The following is a 12023-nucleotide window of genomic DNA, read 5'->3' on the forward strand; positions in this document are numbered from 1 at the left end:
CAGAAGGAAGAACAACAGCCCCAAAGATACTCTTGTCATTAGAAACTGTGATAATTTACTACGTTCTGCGATTGGACAGGATGGAAAGGAAATTAGCCGCTCTCTTTGTTGTGGGAAGTATTTCTTAATTTGCTTCAAGTCATTCGGGACATCACGGGAAAGAAAGTCCGGTAGCAGGCCTGGGACTTAAAACCCGCTCGTCTCGCTAAGGAGTTCAGCTCCTTAAAGACTGTGCCGCTCGCTTTTCGTAAAGCCTTGAAAACGATAATCTTAAAAACTTCAAGTTTCTCACCTCTGAAAGAGTTTTTCTCCTAAAAACAAAAAACACCAAGGTAATGAATGTTGACGCTGTAAAAGTCTTGTTTCATGCGCTTGCTCAAATTTAATACTTTTCTGCCCGCCAGCTAGAAAGATTATGTAAATTGATACCCCGCTCTGTGAATAATAATAAATCTGAGCGTCAAAAGTCTGTTGACTCAACAGTAAAAAACTGAGCGATGTCGTAATACGTTTAATGTGCGTCACGGTCTGAGCGGATGGTTGAAGACTGAGGGATAATAAATGACTTCATATTTTTGGCCGCCTCATTCCAGCACCAAGAACATCGACACATTTGCACAGGAGCTCTGCAAAACAGCTTTTTGTCTGTGTTGTTCAAGGACATACTGCCTGCTGAATCACGTTCTCTGATTGAGAGGGGCCTCATGTTTATCTGCGAACGATGATTATGAATGTGATATTTGCAACCCACGAGAGATCGTTGGCATAAAAAACAGATAAAAATTTATAGCTCAAATCCGCGTGCAAGGACGACATTAAGAAGCAGTTCCTGGCATAGGGCCAACCTGAAGAAGTTCGTAAGACAAAGACAGAAAAAAAAGGGAAGTGCCGAAATTTATCCTGACCTTATGCTCCACCAACTGAAAACGAACCAGGAAAACACAGAATATAAATGCAAGGAAAACATTTGAAATAATTTATTCTTAATTAAAAACGATGCGTTAGATGACTGCCGTCTTCCGTCAGTGCTTCTGAACAATCTTGAAACACACGGTATTAAAAACTTAACAACCTTACAGGTAGCGTGGTAGTAAAATTTCTTAACCGATTGTCGAAATTATATTTTCCAGCAGTTCTATCAACTTTCACTTCTGGTACTATCAACTTTCACTTCTGGTAATACTTTGTGCACATCAGAAATTCAGATTCTCACTAATTTTCGGACTTTATGTAATTCCTGGAGAACTAGCCATTAGGTGCAAATCTGAGGCACGCAAGAGGATACCGCTACCATGAAGAACATAGCGAACAGATCACTGTTTTTCGTATCACCCCCTGGCTGATTAAAGCTCCATTTAACTTTTAACAATACAGGATCATTACGCAATCGTCATTGGACTTTCGGTACTTAGACCTTGCCTTTGAAGCAGAGAGGTCAGTCTCAAACTCAAAAGCGGGAACCCGGTTCGATACTCGGTGGTTGTGGCGACACGAAGTTCGTCCCACTCAACCTCGCGGCAACCCTCCCCCGAATTACGGTTTCCAATAACGCCTTTCAAGAAGATGAAACAATTGCCATTATATATAATGGTATATTTCCCTGTGACTGATCTCTATTTTTCCATTTAAGTGCTACTTTTTCCATTTAAGTGCTACTTTTTCCATTTAAGTGCTACTTTTTCCATTTAAGTGCTACTTTTTCCATTTAAGTGCTACTTTTTCCATTTAAGTGCTACTTTTTCCATTTAAGTGCTACTTTTTCCATTTAAGTATTTACCAGTGATGAAGTCTTTGTCTGCGCTCTGAGTAGTAATAAATGACGAACTTTCACCACTTTGTCAACATTACAGAAGTCTCGACTCCAGCCTTTTACTGAGTTTGCGACAGCTATCGCGACGTGTTTCAGAAGTATTTTCCATGTTCCTGTAAGCGGAACAGGGTGGCGAATATAAAACTGTCGTTCCTCAGAACTGCCACACGTGCCTCGAAATTAAGGTGGACAGCGCATAGCGCTGCTTCTACGTCAATGGCAGTCTTTTACAATATCTTGAATAAAATGGTTTTTCTGTGAGTTTAACAGGCTTAGGCATAGAGGAAGCACCTCTGCTGACAAAATGTACATCCAGAAAAAAAAACTGGTAGAACACTGTAGAGACGTCGTTCCTTTGTGTGCTGTTTTGAGATTCACTTAAGATACGAGGGAAACTCGAAACTCCCCATTGCACACCCGCCCCCCCCCCCCTCCCCACCCCTTCAGGATAGGCCGTCCATCCGAACACAGATCAAGCGTGAAAACAGCAAGGTGTACTGTACTGTGAAGAAAGGAGGAAACAAACAATAGGAACAGTGAACGGTCCAAGCTCAAGACGTACAACATGGGCGAACTGTGAGAACCACGCCGTCGAGGCTGCTTGGTCACGGTGTTGCACTGCGAAGCGGGAGACCCGTGTTCGAACCTCCCTAGTTCCTCGCAAAATTACGAACTTTCCGTCCGGTCACTGAGGTGTCTGTTCTCCTCCTGTAGTCTTGGCAATCGTCGTATCATACATTGGTTGCAGAACATGAGTCATGTGGTAAGGCTGTATTACCGTCGCAAGTATACGTGATGAACAGTGAGAGCAGGCGAGATGTTGCCTAGACTTCCCACAAATGGAAACAACAAACGAGTGTGAACTATGTTAGAACAAAGGTATTCACGAGTTAAAACTTCCAATGCGGAACTTAAGGGTCATAACATGTGGCACTTGTATAGAACAAAGAGGAGGCACGTACATCTGGATGTCCTTTCCTTACACCTCGCTGTTGCGAATAGACTTTACATCACGACACAGGCCGAAATTTGAACACAGATTACAGACATCAGTGACCCGCCAGGATAGCCGAGAGCGCTAACGCGCTGCTTCCTGGACTCTGGTAGGCGCGCCGGCCCCCGATCGAATCCGCCCGGCGGATTAACGACGACGGCCGTTGTGCCGGCCAGCCCGGTTGTGGTTTTTAGGCGGTTTTCCACAGCCTACTAGGTGAATACGGGGCTAGTCCCCACGTCCCGCCTCAGTTACACGACTCTCAGACCTTTGAAACACATTCAACTATTTCACGATTCACACTAGAAGCAGACAGCTGGGATCCACTAATTCCGTCCCTGGGGGTATGGGGTGGGGGCAGAAGGTCATCTGGCCACCCCTCAAAATTCACCATGCCAAATCCGTACTTAAACATGCCGACACTGTTCACAATGCGGGATAAAGCCGGTAGCAAAAGAAAGAATTACAGACATCAGTGACTGACAGTTCATAACTTTCTGCTTTATGGAAAAAAATGTAACATAAGGGAGATTTGAATGCGGATCTCCTTGTTGGCAGTCCAACACCAAAATCACATAACCACGGCACCGTGGCCATTCCAATTTGCTCGATGTTGCAAAACTTGAGCTTTGACTGTCCGCTGTTTCTATTTTGCTTCTTTTTTCACAGTTCACTGCACCCTGTTTTCATGTTTTATCTGTGTCCCGTTTTTGACGGGTTATCGATTGGGCCATCCTAACACTAAACCTGAGGGGGCTGCGACGGGGAGAGTTTCCCTTGAGAGTAGTAAGATACTTGTCACCTAACATTGTAAATCCTAAATATGACAACCAAATACAGGAGAGTTCTTTTAAAGGGCAGTTACGTCAGTCACTTCGTAGTGAGTTGGCATAGATGTGAGCTCTCTTACAGCCATCGACCCTCTACAATTGGAAACGAAGTCTTGAGGCAAAATTAGTGGTACTGCAGAGGAAGTTAATTGTATCAAGAAAACACGAGAAGGTGACAGTATACCTTCAATAAGATAAAGTGATCATGCGCATCGTGTGTGAAGTAGTTCAGTTAAACCCACAAAGAGACTACACGAACACATCACCTGTTCATTAACCACGGTAGCTTAATTCCTGTCGGACGTGTAAACTTTTTCAGGCGTTTTAGTTTGGCCACCATCGTCCTAACAGAAGATCCTATAAATCTAAATATAAAACTTCGGTTAAGGCATTTTATGTCGGTGGCTATTTAAAACCTATTCAGGGTGAAACCAAAATCCACCGACAAAAACTTTGGAGGTTGTTCAGTGGTATTTTCTTAGTGTTAGTGTAAGGGACTCGTGTTCGCCGTCAGCCCGTTTCAGAGTAATTGCTTTTCGTTTGATTTCTTCCACCCATTTATCTTTTACATGTATTGCACTGAAAATACCTGCATAACAGCGTAAATGCCAACATATGCGTTGTGTGTCTTGTTTAGAAACAAATTAGATCCTTTCTTTCACTTGCTTTGACAATAGTAATGCCAGCTTTACTATTCGACCTAAAGTTTCCATTCAGTACTATTCGGTTTTGTTTCGGGTTTCTCACTCTGGCAGTGTTCGTTGGGCATTAACAGTAATACACAGCCGTATGAATAGGTTTACTGATGATATGACATACATGAACCGCGTGTACAGATTTACTGAATGCAATGGAAGACCGGCGCAACGACGCTATGCTCAGCTTTTCTCGCAGCGGCGGCAACCAACGTAACTTACGTACATGGGGGTTGTTTTACTATCCTGAGTTTTCTGTTGTACGTTTTGGTGACTGAATATTATAGACATAAAACAACCAGTCATAGGTCGCCGAATGTTTTTTAACTTAGGAAAAACTTGTCTCGCCCGGGTAGGGCTTCGCCAGGTTATTTATCTTAGCATGATGAATGACGTCGTGCGAAGTCGTTAGCACTAAGGAGGTAGCGGCAGTGAAATTGTGTCCAGCCCGTTAATACTAAGGTAGAACCTTTATAGCCTTCTGACGAGTGCGTAATCCATTTGGCGATGACAACATTTCTTCGAGTCCCGCTGGATGTAGGCCGGTCGGAAGAAGTCAGTACACATCAAGTTTGCGTTGGTATTTGCGCATCAACAACAACGTATGTACCACATGGCACAGTTACTAATATCAGATTCATTGTTTTTGAAGTATGCATAATAGCGTCAACTCGTGAAATATGAAAATGCAATTCGTCTTACTATCACGTGTGTTACACCAGCGAATTGTCTGACGCTTAACATTCACGTACCGTAAACAAATACACCGTAGCAATAACCACAATTACTATCTTCTCGCGTGCGAATTCGTATTAGCTTGACAATGCAAAATATATAAATACTGTTCCGCTACCGCCACAACCGTGCTGCTAACGACTTCGCACGGCATCGGCCATCATACTAAGATAAATAACCTGATGATGCCCTACGTGTCGTTCGTAAATTTAGAAGGAACATTCTGGAATTATTCTGTGTCCCTCACATCAAAATACTCCGAAGATGTTCCTGAACAACCACCGAAATTTTGTCGGTTGAGTCGGGTTATCAGTGTATTTCAGTCGTACTAATGTGTAATTATTGCACTTCATTTTCAAATGTAAACTGAAAGTTTGGTTGGCTGCCAAAATGAAACTAATAGTGTGTTCACCGTTCACACCTTCTTGAAAGTCATTTGGCAGTCTAAGAGGCCAGCGATGACTAACGTGAAAAACTCCAGCGCCTTGCCTAAGAATTTCACGTAATTCTGGTTACTTTACATCAGTCAACGTATGAGTATCGCCGGAGAAAAGGTTCCTGACCGTGACACGATCAAATGTACTGAGATACGACAACTTTCATTCCACATTCACATGTAAAACGAAGCAGACCAAAGAAGGCATCAAAAATAACTGTTTCTCTAGTGAGTGATTCTTACTCTTATTTGTAATTATACCACGTTAATTATTCTTGGTCAGGAGAAGAAATGCCGTATTTCATAGAATGGTAGTTTATTAAAGCTACAAAATAACTTTCCTTTGGTTTCAGAAACATAGTGAAACATACGTGTTATGACTGAAAGTCCGTGGACTGACTGTATTTTGATATTTCTTTTTTAAATCTTTACTTCTTACGTGAGGGGTTCTAAGTTTAACCTGAGACCTTTCGACACGACCTGATACAGCAACAGCACCAGCCTGTTCCTAGAATCTGCTACAGTGCTGCTCCGTTAAGTTACCTGATTTCCATTGCACATACCCTGTCCACAAACTGAAGTATGACAATACTGACCTGTTGATTTTCAATATTTTCATAAATGAATTTGTTGACGATATATCCGCAGTGAAATCAGAACACGCAGAGATTCTAGTGGACCAGCAGTGAAGCGTATTCGCTCGATAGACAGGTGCGACTGCTTCACCAGGTCGTGGCGAAAAGCCTGAAGTGGATCTTAGAAACCTTGATGATGGATCTTTCGCTCCGCAATGTATACCGAAAATAGAAACTTAAGAAACCGCAACAGACTTTGGCAGACTTTTATCCTTAAAGTTTATAGAATTTGAGCAATAACCTAGGTAAAGGACAAGAACAGTAACAAAAAGAACAGACTTTTATACACATTAATGACAATATGTTTTGCACCGCTGCCGTACCTGTGGGTGATCCAGAGTAGGATGGCTTAGTGGACTCTAGCAGCTTGAAGGTGAAGGGTATATGCACTTTCATCATCTTCATCTGAGGAATGTGCTGTTGTATGTGGTGCACTGAGGTGCCGAACATCAACTCGTCACCGTTCAGCCGGAACATAGTCATGTTTCTGTTGGGCATAAAAACGTCTATCACATTCATGGTAAGACAATACACCAACTTTTCCCATCCACATGAAACTTTTATATAATCTATTAGTCAAACTAACCAAAACTTTGAAAAACTCAAGTAGTTAATTTTATCGTTTTAGGATAAATGGCGCAATGAACGCTGCTGTTTTACAGAGATCAATGTGGCGACTCGTACAACATTCTGACCACCATACTTGTAAATAATTGCAAATCCTCAGCAGAAATTATCACAGACATTTCAAGGGGGCTGATGACCTCAGATTTTAAATCCAATAGTGCTTAGAGCCATCTGAACCATTTGAACATTTTATATTCGTCGCTTGTCGTTTGCTTCCGACAACTGCGGCTGTTTAATTAGTTACGGTATCAATCGGGATAATTAGATACACACAACACTCCGCCCCCCCCCCTCACACACACACACACACACACACACACACACACACACACACACACACACACACACACAGAGTGTATAATACAAGAAACTCTTTCAGATTAGATTTCGTTTCAGAAGCGAAGCCAGACGTTACGAGAACCTGACAAGCAATAAATATTAGTGGAAGGTCGCTAACAAATGGTTGAGTCAGTTATTGTAAAACAAATACCCTCCCCATTTGTTTAGGCGAAAGTCCTCACAGTATTCAGAACACTATACTTTAATTGCTCGCGCTACATTGGCAACTAGTATAGGGGTATAACACCCCCTTCTCACACCCAGGCAAGTCTAACCTTACCGTCTAGATCATATACCACATAATGCAGTTAAAAAGTCGCGCACTGCAACTAATGTGGCATAAGCGCCCACAAACTGGCAGGCCCTTTTCTTTTTAAAGATCGGCGTTATACCCCAGACATGATGAGTTGATTTCCTTCGATCAGACTGGCTGGTGAAATTTTCTTCCAACCTTCATAGGGGAAAGGAACAGGCTCAAGAACTCGTGCAGTTAGAGTTGACTGTGGCCAGTGTCAATGCCCAGAACGATACTAGTGAATACGTCATAATGAGTCGGCACCAATATAGATGGCACGGCATGGTGGTAGTAGGACAGCCAGTGGCCAGTCACGGAGTGCAGAATCTCAAGTGTCCAAGTATGTAATTTTATGATTATGCACTCTCTTTCGAGAAAGTGAGCACGTTTTGAAAATGATCAAGTCTAGGTACAAGCACAAGCAATAATCTCCAAATACTATAGTTACCTAGAAACCAAATACTCGTCAGAATAGGTGCAGAATGGGAATAAATTTAACCGAGTCTTGGTTAAGACGGGGGGGGGGGGAGAAGGGGGAGAGAGAGAGAGAGAGAGAGAGAGAGAGAGAGAGAGAGAGAGAGAGAGAGAGAGAGAGAGAGAGAGAGAGAGAGGAGGGGGGGGGGGGGGGCGAAGGCGCAGTTAACTGAACGACCGCTTTATAGCGAGTCATAGTTGGGTGTGAAGCCTGGCATCAGCACGTTTATACAGGATGACAATTATTGAATTATGTGAAATAAAATCGGCACAACTTCTGAGCGGTTTGCGTTACGACGATGAAAGAGCAAGGTTGGCAGCCGGGCACGATGGGGTTTAGTATGCGCATGTGCCTTATTGTCGACGGCCATTTTCATTTGGAGGGGTTTGTCAACAAGCAAAACTGGCGCATTTGAGGGACTGGGAATCCGCATTTCCCGAGTCACGGAATAATCGGTGAGATATTCCTTGATAGCATGGTGGCTACTGAACGGTACGTGAAGGCCTTTCAAGATGATTTCATCTCCGTTATCGAAAGTGACCCTAATTGCGACAAGACGTGAGTCATGCAAGACGGAACTCTACCCCATAGAAGCAGGGGAGAGATGTCCTGCGGGAGCACTTTGAGGACCGCATTCTGGCTCTGTGGTACCCAGAGGCGACTGGCATCGGCCTCGATTGACCGCCATATTTCACGGCTCTGAACATATGCGATTCCTTTTTGTGGGGCTGTATTAAAGACAACGTGTAGAGCAATAGCCCCAAAACCATTGCCGAGCTCAAAACAGCCATTCAGCAGGTCATCGACAGCCTATGTTCCGCCTATGTTTCGACACTTCAGCAGGTCATGCAGAATTTCTCTATTCGTCTGCGACACATCATCGCCAAGGGTGGTAGGCATATCGACCATGTCATAACCTAGAACTGAATCCCTGTAGTGACGTTTACATGTTTATGTGCAGACAGCGTGGAACGCAAACCAATTGACCGCATAACATCAGGAACAGTCAGGATGAACAGTTATATGGACAGCAATAAGTTATGGCGATTGTACGCGTCTCCCAATCCACACCACGAGCATCACGTGACCATAGCGTTGTCCGTGGACGTAACTGGCTTTGTCCGTTATTTTGAAGAGTTATTACCATTGAGTGAGCACCTGTCTTGTATGTTCCTCAGTCATTTATGAGCAGACAGGTGCTAAACATATGAAGTACCTGTGGCTGTTCGCAGTGATCACAAACCGGATTTTGGAACAGTAAATGTTTTGTTTCCGAGTTAATCTACTAGCACATAAATTGTCCCTTCATGTACCGATTCAGATACACAAGAATCTGACATCGTGAACACACTAGTCTATGACATGGGCTACCTTGCAACCCAAGGTGAGCCAGACCGAGTACCCGGACCGAAACCGCGTGGCGGATTAACGACCACAGGTCTGGTACCATGCCCAGATAATGTTTTTTAGGAGGTTGTACACGCTTGTTTAGGCGAATACTGGGATGATCCAGTAAATTCACCTAAGGAAATACTGTATGCAAACAGTCACAATACGGCAACACACAGGACAAAGTTTACGTGATTCACAGACAGATGGCGCACATGATTCCTTTCCCTTAGGTTAACTGGCAGATCAAGAGACAGGAGCAGCATACGGCCACAAATCTGAAACAAATTTGTCAGTTTATGAAAACAGCGGACTCCGTAAGGCGTGGAAATGCCAGGAAGGGAGAGTCATTTGGAACGATCATTTAACAGTTAAAAAATGAAGCGAGAATATCTTCCGATTTTACTTCCGCCATATGGTAAAAACAGTCACGTCAGAGATCATTGTCTCCAGTGCCTGCGTACTGTGAATCAAGGGAGTTTAAAATGATCCGATACTTAAACTTTTATCCAAACGGCACATTTCTGGACATGGACTCTTATCAGAACTGTTTTTACTAAGTCCCCTCTACAGCCCCTAGAACCAGGAACAGAAATTGTGGAAAATTATTTACAAAAATGAGATGGTGTCCGTGCGTATTCCACGTGTTAGTCACATATCAACTACTGATGGATAGGGCTAATATGCCTGGGCTAGACAAAACCCATAGTCCATTTACAGGTCATACTGATTTAAGTTGGCAGCCATTTAGATGACGTCGGCTCAAGAAGTTTCCTTTTTGCGAGTCTTGACGGCTAAATATCTCGTCCAATGTCAACTGTAAGAACATATTTCAGATTGCTGGGACAATTTTGTTCAAAAAAACGTTGAAAGGCATACTTCCTTATCTTCAATAGCTTAGTAGCAAGATGAATAATAATAATAATAATAATAATAATAATAATTCAAGCGATATTTTCGGGCTTCGATCTGTCTATTTGATCGTGTGAAGATTACATCTAGTCAACTGTAATTATGGTCAGTTGCCTCGGATGGGTGTTCTGCCGAGAGAATGTGCTCCGTTCTGAAGCAGCTGGTGCTCATAAGAAAACCTGAAGAAACGCCATGAGAGAATAAGTGAAACATAATTAAGTTTTCATCTCATAAGAAGGGCGGATAACCGACTACTCGACAGTAAAATGATTATTCATGTCGGTCGCTGTCCGCCTTAGGACATCAGCTAAACACCCGAGTTACAAGCTAAGGAAAGCAAATGTAGCTGAGTGTTCCAATGAGAAAATAATACAAGACCAGTAGAGTGGCATATCCTCAAAATTTGTGGGGCAGCGAAGTTACGTAATTGAAGAGTATCACAATGTGTGTGAATGGAAACCGATTAAACGAAAAAGTCCCCAACGCTTGGAGTACGACATTCATTTTAATAAGTTATCGGCAGCCAGATGTTCTCTAAGTTTGTTTCACCGACGGACGGACGTTGCACCGGATGCCGAAGCTGGTGTAAGTAGGCTGTTTAGGTTTTTATGTTGGTAACGCCACGTAGCGCTATGTATGAAAGCCGCGGATTGTGCTGTGTGCAGTCTGTGGCTGGTTTGCATTGTTGGAATGTTTGCTATCGTAGTGTTGGGCAGCTGGATGTGGACAGCGCGCAGCGTTGCGCAGTTGGAGTGAGCCGCCAGCAGTGGTGGATGTCGGAAGAGAGATGGCAGAGTTTTGAGAGCGGACAATCTGGACGTGTGTGCGTCAGAAAAACGAAGTTTGTAAGACTAGATGTCATGAATGACTTTTGAACACTATTAAAGTAAATACAGTGTTTGTTCTCTATCTTTCATTAGCTAACCATGCCTATCAGTAGTTAGTACTTTCAGTAGTTAGAATCTTTTATTTAGCTGGCAGTATTGGCGCTCGCTGTATTGCAGTAGTTCGAGTAACGAAGATTTTTGTGAGGTAAGTGATTCATGAAAGGTATAGGTTATTGTTAGTCAGGGCCATTCTTTTGTAGAGATTATTGAAAGTCAGATTGCGTTGCGCTAAAAATATTGTGTGTCAGTTTAGTATTGATCAGAGTAAGTAAAGAGAGAAATGCCAAAGTACGTTCAGTTCTGCTCAGCTGTTTGAAAATCAAATAGCTTAAGAGGTTTATTAGCACAGTAATTCATTAATTTTTCTAAGGGGATGTTGCACCGGGATTAATTGATGCGTTAGGATTAACTGATGCGTTAGTAGCAGCCCGTTGCCAACGACGTTTCAGAGCATACGTGGCGTGCTAACACCAAGCACATCCGAGACAGCTGCCCATAGCGCCTGAATGAAACTGGCAGTGGTCTAAATACGTGCAAAGGAGTGAAGTTGTCAACCAGACTCGGTACTTGAAAATACAAGTTGTTGCTCTATTATAGCTAGTGACTAAACGAGCGAGACTAGGGCAACGAACGCAGCAAATTATCCTAATAAACAAAGATCCGAGTGCAGCCATACCAGTTTTACACAAGGTTTTATATACATGGTGTGTCTTTGCGTCTTCTAAGAGTCGTCAGGCGCATTTTGTCCGGTGTTTCAGCACATACCAACAGTTTCGTTTTTGCATTGTGTAGCTGGAATGAGCCAAACAAATAACAGGCAGTGCTCATCACTTCTTTCATGCGAAGCCCAGTCGCGACGGAAAGCGTCGGTTTGTTTCCCCTTTAAAAAAAAGATTTTTTTAAGTGGAATTTTACGTGCCTGTTCGAAAGTTCGGTCCCATATTAGCCTAGTGCAGTGGTTCCG

General features: G+C 43.1%; 1 protein-coding gene across 3 annotated transcripts in view; it reads right to left on the reverse strand.

Moving 5' to 3' along the window:
- Nucleotides 1-12023, reverse strand: part of LOC126268182 (cell growth regulator with RING finger domain protein 1-like) — a 357652-nt gene that overhangs the window by 283213 nt on the left and 62416 nt on the right. For all 3 annotated transcript variants that reach the window (XM_049973786.1, XM_049973784.1, XM_049973785.1), the window contains exon 2: nucleotides 6459-6622. In XM_049973786.1, coding sequence (XP_049829743.1) covers nucleotides 6459-6622 — 164 coding nt within the window. The remainder of the gene's footprint in view (nucleotides 1-6458; nucleotides 6623-12023) is intronic.

Source organism: Schistocerca gregaria, chromosome 4 (assembly GCF_023897955.1).
Source record: "Schistocerca gregaria isolate iqSchGreg1 chromosome 4, iqSchGreg1.2, whole genome shotgun sequence".
Lineage (NCBI taxonomy): Eukaryota > Metazoa > Arthropoda > Insecta > Orthoptera > Acrididae > Schistocerca > Schistocerca gregaria.